Below are 19,219 nucleotides of genomic sequence, written 5' to 3' on the forward strand. Positions count from 1 at the left end.
TATGATAATTAATTTACCAATGAAGTTACATGCCATCAATTTCTTATATATTAATCTTATATCTTTTACTTATTTTAATTTGGGTTATTAAAATTTGTAAATAATGAACGATTAAACGTTAGTTATGGGTCTTATATATTGTTTTAGTTTTATAGGATATTACAACTCCACCTACTTAAAAAAATTTCGTCCTCGAAATTGAAAGAAGTTATAGAATCGAAACGCACCAATTAACAAACAAATGAGGGTGCTCGGCCCGCATGGTTTCCTCGAGTTCCCAAGTGGCCTCGCTAGCAGACTGATTCTTCCATTGAACTTTAACGAAAGGGGTGGAGCTTTTACGAGTTACTCTCTCCTCGCGTTCTATAATAGCCTCGGGCTCTTCGACATAAGAAAGATCAGCTCGAATTTCAGAAAAAGGATATTGCACCACATGCAATGGATGATAGTTGTAACCCCGCAACTGAGATACGTGAAATACGTTATGAACATGAGATAACTATGGCGGTAATGCTAAACGATAAGATACTTCACCAACTCTATCCAATATCTCAAACGGTCCAATATATCAAGGACTGGGCTTTCCTTTCAAACCAAAACGACGTATACCCTTCCAAGGTGACACCTTTAAAAACACTTTATCCCCCACCACAAACTCTAATGGACGTCGATGTTTATCGGCATACACTTTCTGTCTCGATTGGGCCTCCTTCAGTCAATTCGTAGCTATAGCGACCTTTTCATTAGTCACTCTAACCAACTCAGGTCCTTCAATCAATTTCTCTCCCGTTTCATTCCAACTAACTGGTGCTCTACACTTTCGACCATAGAGCATCTCAAATGGCGCCATACGGATACTAGTCTGCCAACTATTATTATAGGCAAACTCCACCAAACATAAGTACTCATCCCAATTTCCCTTCTAATCTAGGGCACACGCTCGAAGCATATCTTCCAAGATCTGTATCGTACGCTCAGACTGTCCATCAGTTTGTGGATGGAAAGCAGTACTAAGCTTCAATTGCGTACCCCAAGCTTTATGTAACCCCTTCCAAAATCTAGATGTAAACCAAGGATCACGATCGGATATGATGGATGAAGGAACCCCGTGTAATCTCACAATTTCCTACTAAAAAAGCTCGGATAGTTTACTTACCGAATAATCCATGCGAATAGGCAAGAAATGAGCCAATTTGGTTAATCTATCAATCACCACCCAAATAGCATCATGCCTTTTAAAAGTCTTTGGTAACCCACAAACAAAATCCATTGAGATATCATCCCACTTTCACACGGGAATGTCCAGCGGCTGCAACAAACCACTTGCACGTTGGTGCTCGATCTTTACTTTTTGACAGGTAAGGCACTTCCCAACATATCTAGCAATGTCTTTCTTCATGCCACTCCTCCAAAAGTACTGCTTTAAATCCTGATACATTTTGGTCGAACCAGGATGTACAGAAAAAGGTGAGATGTGAGCCTCAGACAACAGAGCCTCACGAATAGAATCATCATTAGGAACACACAATTGATTCCCACACCAAATAACCCCATCATCATCTTCTCTGAACTCTTTCACTTTACCCTCTTCCAAATTTTGAAACACTATCCACAAATCCTCATCATCCAATTGAGCCTCTTTTATTCTAGTAATTATATCAGACTCGAATTTTAGATTTGCCAACATCCCCGATGCTCCTCTTTTACTCAAGCCCATATAAAGTCTTTCGAATTCTCGAATGTGAGTAATCAAACATGAGATACTACCAAATGTCTTTCTACTCAATGCGTCGGCTACCACATTCGCTTTTCCTGGATGGTATTGAATATTTGCTTCATAATCCTTCAATAACTCAAACCACCTTCGCTGTCTCATATTTATCGCTTTTTGCGTGAATATGTATTTGAGACTCTTGTGATCGGTGAAAATATCACAAGTTTCTCCATAAAGATAATGCCTCCATATTTTCAACGCAAAAATCACAGCAGCTAACTCCAAATCATGAGTAGGGTAATTAACCTCATAGGGTTTCAACTGCCTCGAGGCATAAGCAATCACCTTACCATGTTGCATCAAAACACAACCCAAACCATGCTTAGAAGCATCACTATAGATTTGAAAACCCCCACTCCCTGACGGCAATGCAAGAATGGGAGCGGATACAAGTCTTTTCTTTAACTCATTGAAACTTTTTTGTCGTTCCTCGGTCCACACAAATTTTTCCCCTTTCCTCAACAACTTGGTAAGCGGCAAAGTAATTGTTGTAAAACCTTCAACAAATCTTCGATAATAACCAGCTAGACCAAGAAAACTTCGAACCTCAACAACAGAAGTAGGTCTTGACGATTTTGTAATAGCCTCAATTTTCATTGGATCCATCATTATACCCTCAGCCGATACAACATGACCCAAGAAGGAAACCCGTTGCAACCAGAATTCACATTTAGAGAATTTCGCAAACAATTTATTACTTAGAAGGGTTTCAAGTACAACACGAAGATGATTCTCATGCTCTTCTTTACTCTTTGAGAATACCAAGATATCATCAATGAATACGATCACAAACTTATCCAAATACTCATGGAACACATGGTTAATTAGATCCATGAAAACCGCAGGAGCATTAGTTAATCCAAACGGCATCATTAAAAAATCAAAGTGCCCATAATGAGTGCGGAAAGCGGTCTTAGGGATATCTTCTTCTTTAACACGGAGCTGATGATACCCAGACCTAAGATCAATCTTACAAAAATACTTCGAACCTTGCAGCTGATCAAACAAATCATCAATACGTGGAAGCGGATTACGGTTTCGGATAGTAATATGATTTAACTCGCGATAATCAATGCAAAGTCTCATGCTACCATCCTTCTTCTTGACAAATAAAACCGGCGCACCCCAAGGTGACACACTTGGCCGAATAAAACCACAATCTATCAATTCTTGCAATTTCTCCTTGAGTTCTTGCAACTCGAGTGGTGCCATACGATAAGGAGCTTTTGATATCGGTTGTGAACTAGGAATCAAATCAATCGAAAATTCAACTTCACGACTCTGGAGGCAAACCCTGAAATTCATCAGGAAATACATCGGGAAACTCTTGAACAACATCAATATTTTTAAGTGAAGGACTCTCGATAGACAAATTCTGAATCGAAGCTAAATAACCAACACAACCATGTGAAATGAGCTTTTGCGCCTTAAGCGCTGAGATAACCTTAATAGATTTCACAGGAAGATCACCATTAAAGACACAGTCGGGTATGGAATGATTTCCAAACAAAATCCTCTTAGAATAACAATCAATAGTCGCGTGATGGTGAGAAAACCAATCTATGCCAAGAATAATGTCAAAGTCATGCATGGTCATAGGAAAGAGATTTGCGGGAAACATGCAGTCATTGAATTCCAAACGGCAGTTTTGATACACACGATCTATAATTTCAATACTACCCATTGGGGTAGAGATCATAAACGGAGTAGACAACCAAGTTGGAGACACGTTCAAATATTTCGAGCTCTTAACAGACACAATCGAGTGCGTAGAGCCAGAATCAAATAGAACAAAGAGGGCACGATGGTGTACAAATACATGACCAGTAATAGTACCTAATAATATCAAGAATAAATGAACAAATAACTCAAAGGAAATATTTTAAAATGAATAGGGATCGAAATATACATGTCGCGTTATCAGCCTGAGCAGCAGTCATGGCAAAGAGGAGTCCACCAGGAGCTGGCGGAGGAACCCTCGGAACAAACCCATGTCTAGGATTCTTGCAATCCTTAGCTAAGCAAAACATGAACCCGCACTACGATAACAAACTCTTCCCGGATGATTCTTTCCACAAGTCCCACACGGTGCATTGGCATTAACACCACCACTTCCATTACCCCTTTGCTGCCCTTGGGGACGGTACACTTGTAATTGACCACGGTTATTATTATTTGGCCCGTTGTCAATCCTTTGCTGATTTCCTCTATTATTCCAATTATTACTACGATACCCTTGGTTCCCAGATTGTTGACCCTGTTTGGTAGTCGGTGCAGGCACAGATCGTAGTGGTTGTGCAATCTTAACCCTCTTGTTCTTACCATCATCATTTTTAGTAGCCAAATACTCGGCTCGCTCCATCTCCAAATTCCGAGCATAATCGGCTGCCTCAGTGACATCAAAACATTTCAGATTAATCATTTTAGAGCGGTAACGCCCATGAACAGCCCATTTGAACTTACGGGCTTGGTCCTCAGTGGACCCAGCAGTAACCCCAATCAAACCCACAAGCCTCAAAAACCTCTTAGTGAAATCATTAATAGACTCATCATTCCCTTGCTTAAGATTCGCATACTCCCAAATCACAGCCTCTTTCTTCGCCTCAGAAAAGTACTGACGGAAAAACAACTCTTTGAAATCAACCCAATCTAATGAATCCTAAAATTCAATACCCCCTTTCGCTTGTCTCAAAGCGATCCACCAACGCTGAGCATCCCCCTCTAGCTTATAAACAGCCAATGGGACGCAAAATCTCTCTTCACAACCAAGCACTCGGTAAATCTTCTCAATGTGAGTGATCCAATTCTCAGCTTCAACAGGAGTACTAGCAGTACTGAATGAAAAAGGACGTTGTTTTTGAAACCGTCCTAGCCAAACATGAATAGCATCTCCCGTTACAGTTCTATCCTCCTTATATTCATCCTCGTCTTCATGCTTAAAAGTCTCACCACCTTGCTTACGCATCACGTCAATAGCTTGAGCTACAATGTTGGGTAACAAATTCGTGATAGTTTGGTTAATCTTGTTTTCTACTTCTTCCTCAGACATTCCTTTTCTTTTTGGTGCCATCTATGAACGAGATGAGGATATAATGGTTACGATTAGTACGAAGAATAAAAGAGAATATTCAAAGTGGAAATAGAATACTATAGCGGAAAGAAAATCCTAACCCAAAAGTGTACCCAAATCTCACAGGCCATAACTTAGGACTAAAGTTTCTACAGTAGGGAACCTAAGCTCTGATAACATTTGTAAAGACCCTAATCCAAAACTTATAAATAAATGTAACTTAATAGATAAATGAGCGTTATTCTTATTCAAATTCAAACCACAGTCAAAACCAAAGTTGACAAACTTATTCAAAAGTACTATTAAACCAAAAATAAGCTACTAAATCCTAAAGGGAATCTCTAAGGCAAGGTGCTAAGTTCACTCCACTCTACACTCTTCCCTCGTTCCCAACGCCCCCTTGATTACCTATCGTATAAGAAGGAAAACAAAGAATACGACTGAGCCAAAGCCCAATGAACGGATATAACGAATAACGGAGTATAGTATCACATGCAAAATTTATATTCAAAATGAACTTATTTTCAAAAATAACTTAGTTGCAAAACAAAGCGCGAATATGTATAGATCCACAATACCAAATATCATGATGCAAATTTCATAAAATAATCCACTAAGAGTCAAAACAAATATGTATCAAAGTATCAAAAATGAAATCATAGGGTAGCTACTCCACTAATCATCCATATTGGTGACGTTTTGTATGACACTACGATAAACGTCCACCGTCAAAACAAAATCCTAGGATCGATCCATACGCCTCCTATCAAAATATAATAATAATGAGCTCGTACCAACTACCGGGTAATCAAAAGGAGATGCCATAGATATAAACAAATACATCGCTACGGTCGATGCCACATTATCGGTGTCACAATAATGCGCCCACGGGACCTCCATGGATAGGTTACTCTTAGGCATATTTTAAGAAACCGTTTTAACCGACTTATTAATTATAAATGTTCAAATACTTTTAAAGTGACTAATGGACTTTAAAATATGTTTTAAAAAGAAATAACGAGTTGACTTAAATATTTTTCGCTTGACCAAACAATTAAATTGTATATAACATTGTATGTCGTATTATTTTAAAATCACGTGTCAACCCAACCATTCGGTCTAACTTTTGTCACGAGTCATGTTACATAATACTTTAGCCCTTTACATATTAACAACTTAAACGGGACTAAAAGGGACATGTAAAGCTACGTGAAATGAGGGACACTCGATACGAATCACCGTACCACTCGTTACACACACACACACACGTTCTTTACCGGGACGTTTCCAACCTTTTCGGGGCTGTTTTCGGGCTGTCCGGGACTGTTTATGGAGCTGAATTCGTGACAGTTTCCAGGCAGCACTTTCGCGACAGTTTCAGGGTGTTTCGCGACACTTTCATTCTATTTAGCGACACTTTCAGGGCTTTTCGCGATAGTTTCTGAGCTGAATTTTGGGCTGAATTTTGGACTGTTTTGGTTGAGGTTTTAAGACACGGTTTTGACACAATTTCCAAATATCAAAAGTATTATGATTCCTTAAACAACAAACATCCAAAATCGTTAGTACATCATACATAAGGAAACTATAATACATTTCAAAGACTAATAAATACACATTTTAAACAAGCATGTCATACCATAATATTTACACAATTCGAAACAAAGTTTTAAGAGGAAGATTTACCGAAGCGATCCTAAAACCACCTAGAATATCCGTACCTTATGTTGTTGAATGTTGAAACTCCAAGGACAACAAAATACCACCGAGTGATGCGATCACCGAGCCGAATCTAATGAACACGCACGTATAAGCACAAAATACATTCAAGTAGGGAGTATGTAATATCCTTTATTCAAAAAGTGTTATCATATGATTTTTAAGTGTTTATTGTCATCTAAAATAGTTCCATGAATTTCATATTAACAATATAGTAAGGTTATTATATAGTATTATGACTTCATATTCCAAAGTGCCATAAGTATTTTAAGACAAAAAATTCCACTATCCTAAGTGAAAACATGGACTCCAAATATCAGTTTCTATTTCCTTTTCATATTACACATAAATTTTAAATACTCCATTACATATAATTAGTGGATTTGATATTTAATCACTTGTGATTTCTATACATAATAACATGCGATTATACCAGAATTCAATATCTAAGGGCAATGAGTAATTACTAGTATGTAATAAATCATATTTAAATTTACTTACATGTACACTTACTATTAAACCAAACATAATTTCTACTTTAAAATTTTGTCATGTGCAATCCCATTTAATATAACCTTGAGAAACATATTACTCTTCTCTAAAATATTATTATAATTCAAATCTAAGCTTGATAAAAGATAATGACTATGAACGGAAAGATTCATATTCAAATTCGAATGATTTAACACTTCTATCATGTTACTAAACAATGACCACCATTTTTTTAAGGTTAATATTCATAAAAGATACTCATTTTGTATCCAAAATTTTAACATCTCATCTCTATAATAATTCATGTGATATGTAGTAAATCTAAACTAGTAACTTGGTTTAAAAAAACCCATAAACAAATTATACATCAATAACAAAGATGGTGTTTAGTAGTTACCTTTAAACGTGTTAAAGTTAGAATCGAGACTAGACCCGCAAGTATTCTGTGTTCTTCTTTGAATCTCTCTATTCTCTTCTTCTTAAAATTATGATAAATTGTAATGAGTAGTATGGCTATATGAATATTTTCCTTTCATTTGATTTAGTCAGAGTAGTGCCAATGATGCCAACGAATGGTACATATAACTCCTAGTGTCTATCCCAATTCCTTTTAATAAATAAAGGTCCAAACAAATTCCATGTAGTGGATTGATTTTCTTCAGTTACCACTTAATTTATAATTTATGTTTTAAATATTAGGACAAGTGCGAAGTATATATTAATTTTAAGTATGTACTCCATTTCTAGCATGACATCAGTTAGCTTTGTATAATTTCATGTACTTGACGTTAGTAGCTAAGAGGTTATGATAATTAATATACCAATGAACTTTCATGCCATCAATTTCTTATATATTAATCTTATATCTTTTATTTATTTTAATTTGGGTTATTAAAATTTGTAAATAATGAACGATTAAACCTTAGTTATGGGTCTTATATATTGTTTTAGTTTTATAGGATATTACAATGCTAGACATCAGCAACATCCAAGGAGCAAAGTCTCATCTTGTACAACTTGCACCCCGTGCTAAAATTGAGTCCTTACGTAGTTCCTGACCAACGTAACTTCATAAACATCCCCGATGTCATCAGTATACGCATACCCAATGTCAATCCACCAACTAAAGCATCCCCGACTCTTAGAACTCTTGTACATTCTCGATGCACTATGAACTCCATTCACGTACCATAATTTCGTCAACAATAAGTTCTCGTCCTGTCATTCATCGCATGTCGCCACTAAACCATAATACGCTCACCAATGCCGTATGAGTCTTTCGCCATGATCGTCCGATAAGGAAGGTATTGGCATCCCAATACATCAATTTCTCACAAAACGAGATAACACACTCTCGATAACCACGTCGCAATTGTTCGCCTCTAAATGAAGCATTCAGAACTGCCAATTCGCATCCCATAATTTCCCGTAAAGTGGAGTAGTTCACTGACCATTTCAAACCAGCACACTTCCCGAACAAGGGAAATTAGGTAACCCATTCTTCACAAAACTCCGTATCATCCATCAACATCATTCGAGTCTCACAGTTTTCCACAAGAGATCTCACACGCATTCTCTCAAATCATAACTCAATGATCGTAGCGCCCAGAGCTTGAGTCCATGTCAATTGCATGTCACTCTGCCTCGTTAGGAATTTGTATCCTTATTGAGGTCTATAACATTTCCCACTAACACTTCATATCATTCCACACTATCAAAACCCCCCTCGGGGATTAATAAAACTCCCCCACTTAGGATTTGACCCCACACTCAACTCGCGAAGATGGTAACACACTGCGAACTTATCGTTCACCACACACATGACCATCATCATCACTGATCATGCAGACAACAATTTCCTGAGAATTAACTTCAAACCCCTGAAGTCATCAAACGCAATCATCCTCAACGTCATACTTACAATGACATCACACCTTTACTAACACGAGTCGCACATGTTTCCTTAGGGTAGACTCTCACAAAATTCCTATGCACAACTCCGAGCCTAGGTATATGCCATCATGCTCCATCCGTCCCACCTATCAGTCGAGTTCACTCGACCTTCCACTCGATTAATGATATCGGCTAAAAAGTCACCTTTTCACCCCGGTATTAAGGCCCAACAACAAGAAAGATTCGAATTTTATTCGCAAAATACCCACTTCATCGGTTAAAATTGAAGAACAAGTAATTACGAAGACAGTGCAAAAAGAATCAAGAGAATCGGAGCTAAAACGAAGATTCTAGAGCGAAAACGGTGAAAGACAAGAAATCAAGTTACGATCTAGTGAATCAAGGCTGACCAGGCACCAAAAATGGCCTGCCATACGGCTTGTCAGTATAGCAAATGGCCTGCCAAACGGCCCCAAGAAATGGCTTGCCTGGCAAACGGCTTGCCAAATACGGCCTGCCAAACGGCTTGTCAGCCGTTTGTAGGCAAAATTTTTGTTTATTTAAAGGGTCTTTGTCATTCATTCCAACACACACTTCAATTCACTTCTTTCTCTCTCTTGTACAATATTAGTCATACTCTCAAGGCCTTTGACTCCGTGCGGGAAACCTAGTACTTGGAGAAGAACGCTGAAGATTGTATTAGGAGCGGTATGGAGTCTTGAAGTTGTCACTTCTGTATTCAGAACTTGTTTAATCTACTAGTACTTCTATCCCTTATCTTATATAATGTTTTATGATATTGTTGCCATGATTAGCGAGTAGTTATCTTTAGTGTATGCTATGATGTAAGCAGTTATAATGCCGAAATAATATTATGGTTTGTGTATGCTGTTGAAATGCTTTCCGATTATGCTTTAAACTCAATCGCTTTTCCAACTAATAGAACGTAATTATAGGCTCTGTTATTGAGAAGTCGCAAACCCCGATTCAGAGTACACTATCTGTGTCACCCCTTGGTAAGAGAAGTCTATCAGATACAACGTAAGATCGAATGAGGCACACCGGTTGTAGTAAGTCTATCAAGCTTTGGACTCCGACTGAGGACTCTTTCATAGTGAAACATCTGACTAGATCCTTAGTACATTGTCGGTCATAGACCATGCTAGTGTAGTCACCGAGCATATAAACTACGTACGTGCACGCTGAAGCACAGCGGTTGTTGAAAGCTGTACCTCTGCTAAGTAAGGCCATGAAACCCGGTTAGTGTTGACCAGTACACTGCACCATAACGCGGTCTCAAGCATTGCACCCTGCTTGAGGGATTCTTAGTTAATTAAGGAACTGTTTGTTTAGACACATAAAGGATTGGACCATTAGGATAACCGAACGTGTTCATGGAAGTCAGCTTGACTTGGCCAAGGTGTTCTTTATGGTTGAACTCTTTTTAAAGGGCCTAACTATCTTTTAAGACCAATCATTAACGAAAGCATTGAAATACATCACGTCTCTCGGATATGGTAAAACATGTATTCTATTATGCTTAAGAAAGTTTAGACCATTTTGGAATGTTAATACGTCACCCAACCGAGTCGTTCAATTGGATGAGCCGTCTGAACGTGTATGCCTGTAGTCAGACTGCACAGGTGTTGGGGGTAAAGGATGTTGCTGTCTATTCATAATCTTCAAGCCTAACGCAGTACCCAGTGACATGTCTTATGACAGGGGCGTTTAGGACCAGTGTAATGAATACAAGGCATCTGCCTATTCATGAGCCAACATTCCATAATCTTGGCAAAATAACTGATGAAGTCATAGTATGCACTCACTTTAACCTTATCTGAATTACGAATTTTATCGCATTTACTTTATCTGTCTTATAAATTAGAAAAATCCCAAAATTAAATAACCACTACTCCCTAACTATCTTAGGCTTAAATATAGGTTCGATTCTACTGATATCTCAAAAATATGACTCTAGGTCATACTTCCCTTACTTATAAGGAGTAGTAAGATTTAGGCCCCACTAAATATAAATTTAAAACAGTACCTCCCCCTCGAGTGGCTGATCCTGGCGAGCCGCGGCCCGACGACACCGAACGAATAAAAACCGTCCGTTTCGGCCATATCAATGGGGAGCCTAGTTTTTGGCGCCGCTGCCGGGGAACTGGTATCAGGCAATACTGCTCTCTATTAAACTTATTCACAAGTATTTAGTGGTGTCTAAGAAAGACAATTATACACGGACTTGGTTGTTGGATTTTCCGAACAGTCGCCAATTATATTGGAACCAAAAGGATCCTGCCCCTTCGTAGTTGGCCTGGCCACTTGTTTTGTTGAGTAGTTCATGCGGAGCTCTGTTACCGAAATACCAGGGAATCAGTAGCCAGAACCAAAAATATATTCAACCGAAGGATAGTTAGTTAATTACCTTAGATTACTTTAGATTACCTTAGATTAAAATTAGATTAAATTAGATTACCTTAGAATTAGATTACCCTAGACTAGATTACAATAGAATTAGATTAGCTTATTTTAGATTACTTTCGATAATTTTAGTTTACTTGCAAAAAATTAAAAACAAAAAGGCATACCCAGTGTATGGCCCAAACCCGATCTAGACCAGGGCCGTTGTTATTCGTACCTGATCCAGATGCAATAATCTCTAAAGCACGCAAGGAAGCACGAATCAGAAATCGAATGACTTTACGCGTTACTTTAGCAGAAAACACCAAACCCTCGATTGAAGGTCGAGGAGAACCGATCAGATTTTCAGAGATTCAAGGACACTCGTTCGAGTTAAAACATCATGATGTGTGCAGAGGTGTATACGAAATAGTTATATATTTATTATGAAATACTATTAAATATAATACAATTTTACACAAGTTATTTATTTATTTATAGAGTGGATATACCTAAACCTTGCTACAACACTTATAGGCAGTGTACCTAATCGTACAGTAGTGTAGTTTTTAGTAAGTCCGATTCATCCACAGGGAACTAGCCAAGTTTAACGCTATATTTTTAAAACTATATTTGTATAAATATGAATATATATATATATATATATATATATATATATATATATATATATATATATATATATATATATATATATATATATATATGAAAGGACCCGTTCATATACATTATAAACGATTCACAATAGTTGATTACATTACGAGGTATTTGACCTCTATATGATACATTTTACAAACATTGCATTCGTTTTTAAAAGACAAACTTTCTTTACATCGAAAATTGACAGGCATGCATACCATTTCATAATATCCACTATCCAACTATAAATTGATTTAATAATAATCTTTGATGAACTCAATGACTCGAATGCAACGTTCTTCGAAATATGCTATGAAAGACTCCAAGTAATATCTTTAAAATGAGCAAATGCACAGCGGAAGATTTCTTTAACAACTGAGAATAAACATGCTTTAAAGTGTCAACCAAAAGGTTGGTGAGTTCATTAGTTTATCACAATCATTTATTTCCATGATTTTAATAGACCACAAGAATTTCATTTCCAGTTCTCATAAATATACGTCCCATGCATAGAGACAAAAATAATCATTCATATGGTGAACACCTGGTAACCGACATTAACTAGATACATATAAGAATATCCCCTATCATTCCGGGATCCTCCTTCGGACATGATATAAATTTTGAAGTACTAAAGCATCCGGTACTTTGGATGGGGCTTGTTAGGCCCAATAGATCTATCTTTAGGATTCGCGTCAATTAGGGTGTCTGTTCCCTAATTCTTAGATTACCAGACTTTAATAAAAAGGGGCATATTCGATTTCGATAATTCAACCATAGAATGTAGTTTCAATTACTTGTGTCTATTTCATCAAACATTTATAAAAGCGCATGTATTCTCAGTCCCAAAAATATAAAGGGTAAAAAGGCAAATGAAACTCACCATACTGTATTTCGTAGTAAAAATACATATAACGTCATTGAACAAGTGCAAGGTTGGCCTCTGATTCACGAACCTAAATTAATTATATATAATTATGTGTTGGTCAATATTTGTCTAACAAATTAGGTCAAGTCATAGTGTACCACAATCCTAATGCTCGAGACTAATATGCAAAAGTCAACAAAAGTAAATTTGACTCAAAATAATTTCCAAAAATCTATACATGATTAATATATAGTTTAAATATCGTCGTTTTATATTTTTAAATATTTTTAAAAGATTTATTAGAGTAAATAATATAATTTATTTATTAATAAATAAAATTTTATATTAAATTTATATAATAAAATATACTTTTATATATATTAAGTAATAAAATTTATAGGGTTCATTTAATATCATAAAGATAATATGATAGGTATTATTAAATTAAGTTATTAGACGTAGTAAAATATGTTTGGATCACATATTTATTTGATAAAATAATATCTATAATGATAGTAAGTAAAAGTTGTATTATTTTGTAATAATAATTATTATTATAAAAATATCAATATTTATAATTACAAGGATGACATTATGATAAAACGATAATTCTAATTATGATAACTTTAATATTTACGATAATTTTTAATATTATCTTTAAAATAATAATTCTATTTAAAATAGTAATAATAATGATATTTTATAGTAACAATGATATTTCTATTAAAATGATAATTTTTGTTAAAATGATAGTTTTAATACTAACGATACTTTTAATAATAATAGTAATGATAAAAATAATAAGAACGATAATTTTATCTAAATCAATATCTTATAATATTTTAATTTCATCATGATACTCTTATTCATTATTTTCTAATCGTTTCGTTTAATAGCTTTTAATCGTCTTTTATATCGTGTTCATAATAATGATAATAATAGTAATCAAAATAATTAGGTGTTACAAATATTTGTTTTAATTACACTAATATTAATAATGATAGTTACTATAACATTATTAACGATAATACTAATAATCATCTTAATGATAATATAGTAATAATAATAATAACAATAACAATAACCATTTTTAAATAATGATATATATATTAATAATGATAATAATAATAATAATAATAATAATAATAATAATAATAATAATAATAATAATAATAATAATAATAATTGGATAATAATAATAATACTAATTATAACTTTAACGATAGTAATAATTAAAAAAAATAACAATTTTTAATGATAAATCCCTTTTATTGATAAAGATAATAATAATGATAATAATAAGATAAAACTAGAACGACGATAATAATAATCATTTTTAATAAAAATATCAAAAATTCAATTGATTATAACTTCTAATCCGTTCATCGAAACCATTCGATATCTAAAGAAAAAGTTCTTAATTTTTCGCTAGCTTTCCAAGGACATGCATATCTTATACCTTATCTCAACCGCAAGCGTAACTAATTCAATATTCAACCTAACCTGTCTAAGGGCAATATCAAAAGTACAAGCATGCATAATCTTAAATACTCGAGCACTAGTCAGGGATACACTATTAATATGTAAAAGTTAAATTATGAGTACTCACATATCAATATTGAGATTCAATATTGCAGGAAAGGTACGTAGACGCAACGGCAATGATAAACACTATATTGACCTCACGAGCATACCCATGAACCATACTCAATCACCTCCATAGCTATAACTCATAATTTCCTTAATCCTATCCTACTCTAAAAACAATTTCGAAATCACTCGGACAGCACTCCGTCGTAATATTTTATGTATATTAATAATATCTTGAAACAATACGGAGTAAATATATATATATGTAAATCGATTGAGAGAGTTTAGAGAAAAATATTTTCAAGTTTCTATGAAATAATGAAACCTATTGAATTCTATTTATAATAGATTTTTGAATTATTAAAGTGAATTATTAAAGTATGAATTATTAAAGTGAATTATTAAAGTATGAATTATTAAAGTGAATTATTAAAGTATGAATTATTAAAATGAATTATTAAAGTGAATTATTAAAGTTAAAGTAAAGTAAAAATAAAGTAAATGTAAAGTTTAAGTATAGTAAAAGTATAAAACTATGTACGTATAATACTCGTATAAATATATATAATATTAATTTAAATCGTTATATATATTTAATAAAATAAAATATAAATATCGTTATCTTTATCATACTAGTTAAGTAATGAGTTGTCAAAAGTGTTTCTAGATATATATAAAAGTTATATACGTTTTAATAATAAAGTTCTTTTTAAACTGAAAACGTTTTTGTACGTTTGAAACTAAATAGATCAATCGAGTCTTTATGAGATTCAATCTTCCACTATCCTTTGTCTAGTTCTCAATGATTGACAATTTGTTCTTATTTATAAATCACTTTACCATTTTCCGAATATTGTTAAAATGGTAAGATTTCTCAAATCAACGTGGGCCTTTAAACAGAGACTTGTAATCATAATTCAATATATCTGATAATTCAATCATTTGATCTTATCTTCTAATTCCATTGATAAACATTTTGAAACAGATACAATCATATAAAGTATTTAATCTAATATTTTGTTTACGTTTCAAGTTATAATATATATACACATATACATATATAATCATATTCGTTTAATGGTTCGTGAATCGTTGGAACTTGGTCGAGGTTGAATGAATGTATGAACATAGTTTAAAATTCTTGCAATTTAACTTAACAAATATTGCTTATCGTGTCGGAAACATATAAAGATTAAGGTTTAAATTTGGTTGGAAATTTCCGGGTTGTCACAATATATATATATATATATATATATATATATATATATATATATATATATATATATATATATATATATATATATATATATATATATATATATATATATATATATATATATATAAGTAATATTATTATTATAAAAGGGGGTTTTTACCGTTTAATGACCAGTTTGTCGATTTTATGTCTTAAATCGCAGTTAAAACCTAATGTAAAATATTAAAAATAAATATAACTTAATTTGGAGCGTAAAGTAAATGACAATAATTAAAGTGCGATAAATAAAAGTACGATAAATAAAATTGCGATAATTAAAAAGTATGATGATTAAAAGTGCAATAAATAAAATGACAGTAAACAAAAGTATGATAAAATATGAAATAAAGGAATTATGCTTATTTAAACTTCCGTAATCATGATGTTCGGCATGTTGATTTTAGTTTATTACCATGGGTTAATTGTCCTTTGTCCTGGATTATTCGATATGTCCATACGGTTTTGTCCATAATAGTCCATCAGTCATAAATATAAAGTGCGAGAGTCTTCGTCAAATTATCCTTATACCCGAAGTCAAATATTCCAACTAATTGGGGATTCGAACTGTAACAAGATCTTAATACTTTGTTTAATGAATACACCAGGTTATCGACTGCGTGTAGTCCAAGGTTTTACTACTTTGTTAACAATTACATCAATTACCCTTGAATGTAATCCAACCATGTTTTAATGAGTCCATTAACTATTAATCCATTCCCGTGTCCGGTAAAATGAACGATAATTCGTATTTATAGATATCCCGCCCACCGTACCCGATTAAGAGTATGTGGTTATATATAGATAAGTCAAATTGTAATCTTTATATTAAATTAACGAGGTAACGTTTAGTTAATATAAAGCCCATTAATAGCCCATAGTCTAATTTCCACAAGTGTCGTTCTTTTATCCAAACCCCAATTATGGTCCAAAGCCCAATTACCCCGTCTTTAATATTTAGCCCAACATCACGATTACTTCGATTTAAATAAACATAATAATAACTTAGCTACGAGACATTAATTTAAAAAGGTTGAACATAACTTACAATGATTAATAATAGCGTAGCTTTACACGGACAGAATTTCGACTTACACACTTACAACATTCGCTAACATACCCTTATTATTATTAATATTAAATTAAAATTAAAATTAATATATATATATATATATATACTCCCTCCGTCCCAGATTAATTGTCCCCAGACAAAAAACACACAGTTTAAGAAATGTCATTATCACACTGTACTTTTTCTGTACTTTTTTCTTACTTTACTGTTTTACCCTCAACTAATTAATTAGAAATCTCTCTCACCTTTGTAATTTAATTAATTCATTAAGGACAATATTGTAAACATCATCAAATTTACTTTCCATATTTGGAAGTGGACAATTAATTTGGGAAGGAATACTGGACAATTAATCCGGGACGGAGGTAGTATGTATGTATGTATATATATATATATATATATATATATATATATATATATATATATCAGAGAGTGATAGAGAGGATAGAAAAAGATGTGTTATTTTCGGCCAAAACACGCGAAATTTATAGGATGTCAGCTGCTACAGGAGCTCATGCGATCGCATGGCTTTTGTTCTTCCAGGCCATGCGATCGCATGGCAGCCATTTCCTGTTCCAAATCGTTCCAAAACGTGGGCTGCTGCATTATATTTAATATGTAATATAATATAATATAATTTTATGTAATTATATATATGTATTATATTATATTCTTGTGCATAGGTTACTTGTAATTTTTAGTCCGTTGCGTCGCGCGTTGAGAGTTGACTCTGGTCCCGGTTCCGGATTTTCGAACGTCCTTGTGTACAATTTAATATCTTGTACTTTGCGTTTTGCGGCTCGTACACTTGTAACTTTTAGACGTTTTTCATCAATAATTTGAACCACTTTGATTGTACTTTGTACTTTTGAGCTTTTTGGTTGTTTGCGTCTTCAATTCGTCGAATCTGTCTTTTGTCTTCACCTTTTATTATTTAAATGCATATCACTTGTAAATAGAACAATTGTAACTAAAAGCTTGTCTTTCTTGAGGGATAATGCTATGAAATATATGTTCGTTTTTTGCATTATCACATCACATCATCCAGCTCGTTCAGAATAGCTGTCAGTTTCATGGATTACCGAATGACGATCCTAATTCTCACCTTGATAAATTCACATCTCTTTCGAACTCCTACAAACAGCCAGGGATAGGACAAGATATAGTCCGGCTATACTTGTTCCCCTATTCTCTCATTCATCATGCTTAAACTTGGTTTGAAGGACTGGAAAAAGATTCCATCACATCATGGACGGATATGGCTACTAAATTCCTAACCAAATATTTCCCTCCTTCTAAACAAACCAAACTAAAGAATGACATCATTAACTTCAAACAAAGTTATGATGAATCTCTTTATACTGCATGGGAGCGATTTAAAACCCTGCTGAAGAAATGCCCTAATCACCAGCTAGAACTGTCAGCCCAAATATGTACCTTCTACAATGGTCTTACGGTAAATTATAGGACGACGATCGATGCAGCAACTCAAGGAAATCTGATGAACCAAACCGCAGACGAAGCTTGGGAATTGCTCGAGAATATGACAATGCATCATCATGACTGGAATAGTGGTGAAACAACTTCATCATCTGCCCCACTCTCTGCACTTAATAGTCAAACGGAGGCCATCAAATCCCTCACGGACAAGATGGAATCTCTCGCTAAACAACTCGGAGAATTGAAGACACAGCCGCAGCAGGTTAACCAAGCTCAGGCTTGTGTTAATTGTACCAACTCGTAACCTACTGAAGAATATCAAGTTGAGTACGAAAACCATGACAGTTCAGTCTGTTACGTCCAATACCCAGCTCGTCTACCAAATCCCGGATTCAATCAATCACCTAGGGTTAATCAATTTCAGTGAAGCAATCAACCTTTCCGCTATCACTATCCACCTTATCCAGCCCAACAATCTCAATTAACCTACGATCAACCACTTCCACTCACTGGTCCCCCAGTTGAGGAAAACTCCCCTACCACCCAGATTACAAAAGCAACTAACCCCACTCTCGGAGCTGATGATCAGTTGACTTAGTTCATTCAAGGACAACAACAGCTAAATCAGAGAACTGTAGCCAGACAAGATCAGACGGATATACTAATGAGAAATCAATTGGCTCTGCTCAAAAGTTTAGAAACGCAGCTCGGACAGTTATCACAACGCCTTGAAACCCGACCGTAGGGAAGATTGCCAAGTAATACCATCCAAAATCCCCACATAGAAGAAGCAAAGCAAATGGATTCCATAATCCCAGAGGAAGAACCATGGAGAAGGTCAGCCAGGCTCAAGAACAAATCGACATATACTCAGAAGCTGACCCCTGAAACTCCAGTTCACGTACCTTACCCTGGAAGGCTACAAGAAGGACCATCCAAGCTTGATTCTTTCAAACTTGATGGAAGATTCCTGGACACTATGTCCAAAG

General features: G+C 34.5%; 1 protein-coding gene, 1 non-coding gene and 1 pseudogene across 2 annotated transcripts; all 3 read right to left on the reverse strand.

Annotated features, from left to right (window-relative positions):
• Positions 1 to 208: 208 nt before the first annotated feature.
• Positions 209 to 1,270, reverse strand: LOC139849170 (uncharacterized; annotated as a pseudogene).
• Positions 1,271 to 3,047: 1,777 nt separating this feature from the next.
• On the reverse strand, positions 3,048 to 3,714 carry LOC139849171 (uncharacterized). Its single transcript, XM_071838835.1, has 2 exons — positions 3,684 to 3,714; positions 3,048 to 3,610 (listed from the first exon to the last, which is right to left on the reverse strand). The coding sequence occupies exons 1-2, from the start codon at positions 3,712 to 3,714 to the stop codon at positions 3,048 to 3,050; spliced, it is 594 nt and encodes a 197-aa protein (XP_071694936.1).
• A 14,382-nt stretch (positions 3,715 to 18,096) lies between these two features.
• On the reverse strand, positions 18,097 to 18,203 carry LOC139850939 (small nucleolar RNA R71). The gene has a single exon (XR_011760312.1). It is a non-coding gene; the product is annotated as a small nucleolar RNA R71 (small nucleolar RNA).
• Positions 18,204 to 19,219: the final 1,016 nt, after the last annotated feature.

This window comes from Rutidosis leptorrhynchoides, chromosome 5, assembly GCF_046630445.1.
Source record: "Rutidosis leptorrhynchoides isolate AG116_Rl617_1_P2 chromosome 5, CSIRO_AGI_Rlap_v1, whole genome shotgun sequence".
NCBI classification, from domain to species: Eukaryota; Viridiplantae; Streptophyta; class Magnoliopsida; order Asterales; family Asteraceae; genus Rutidosis; species Rutidosis leptorrhynchoides.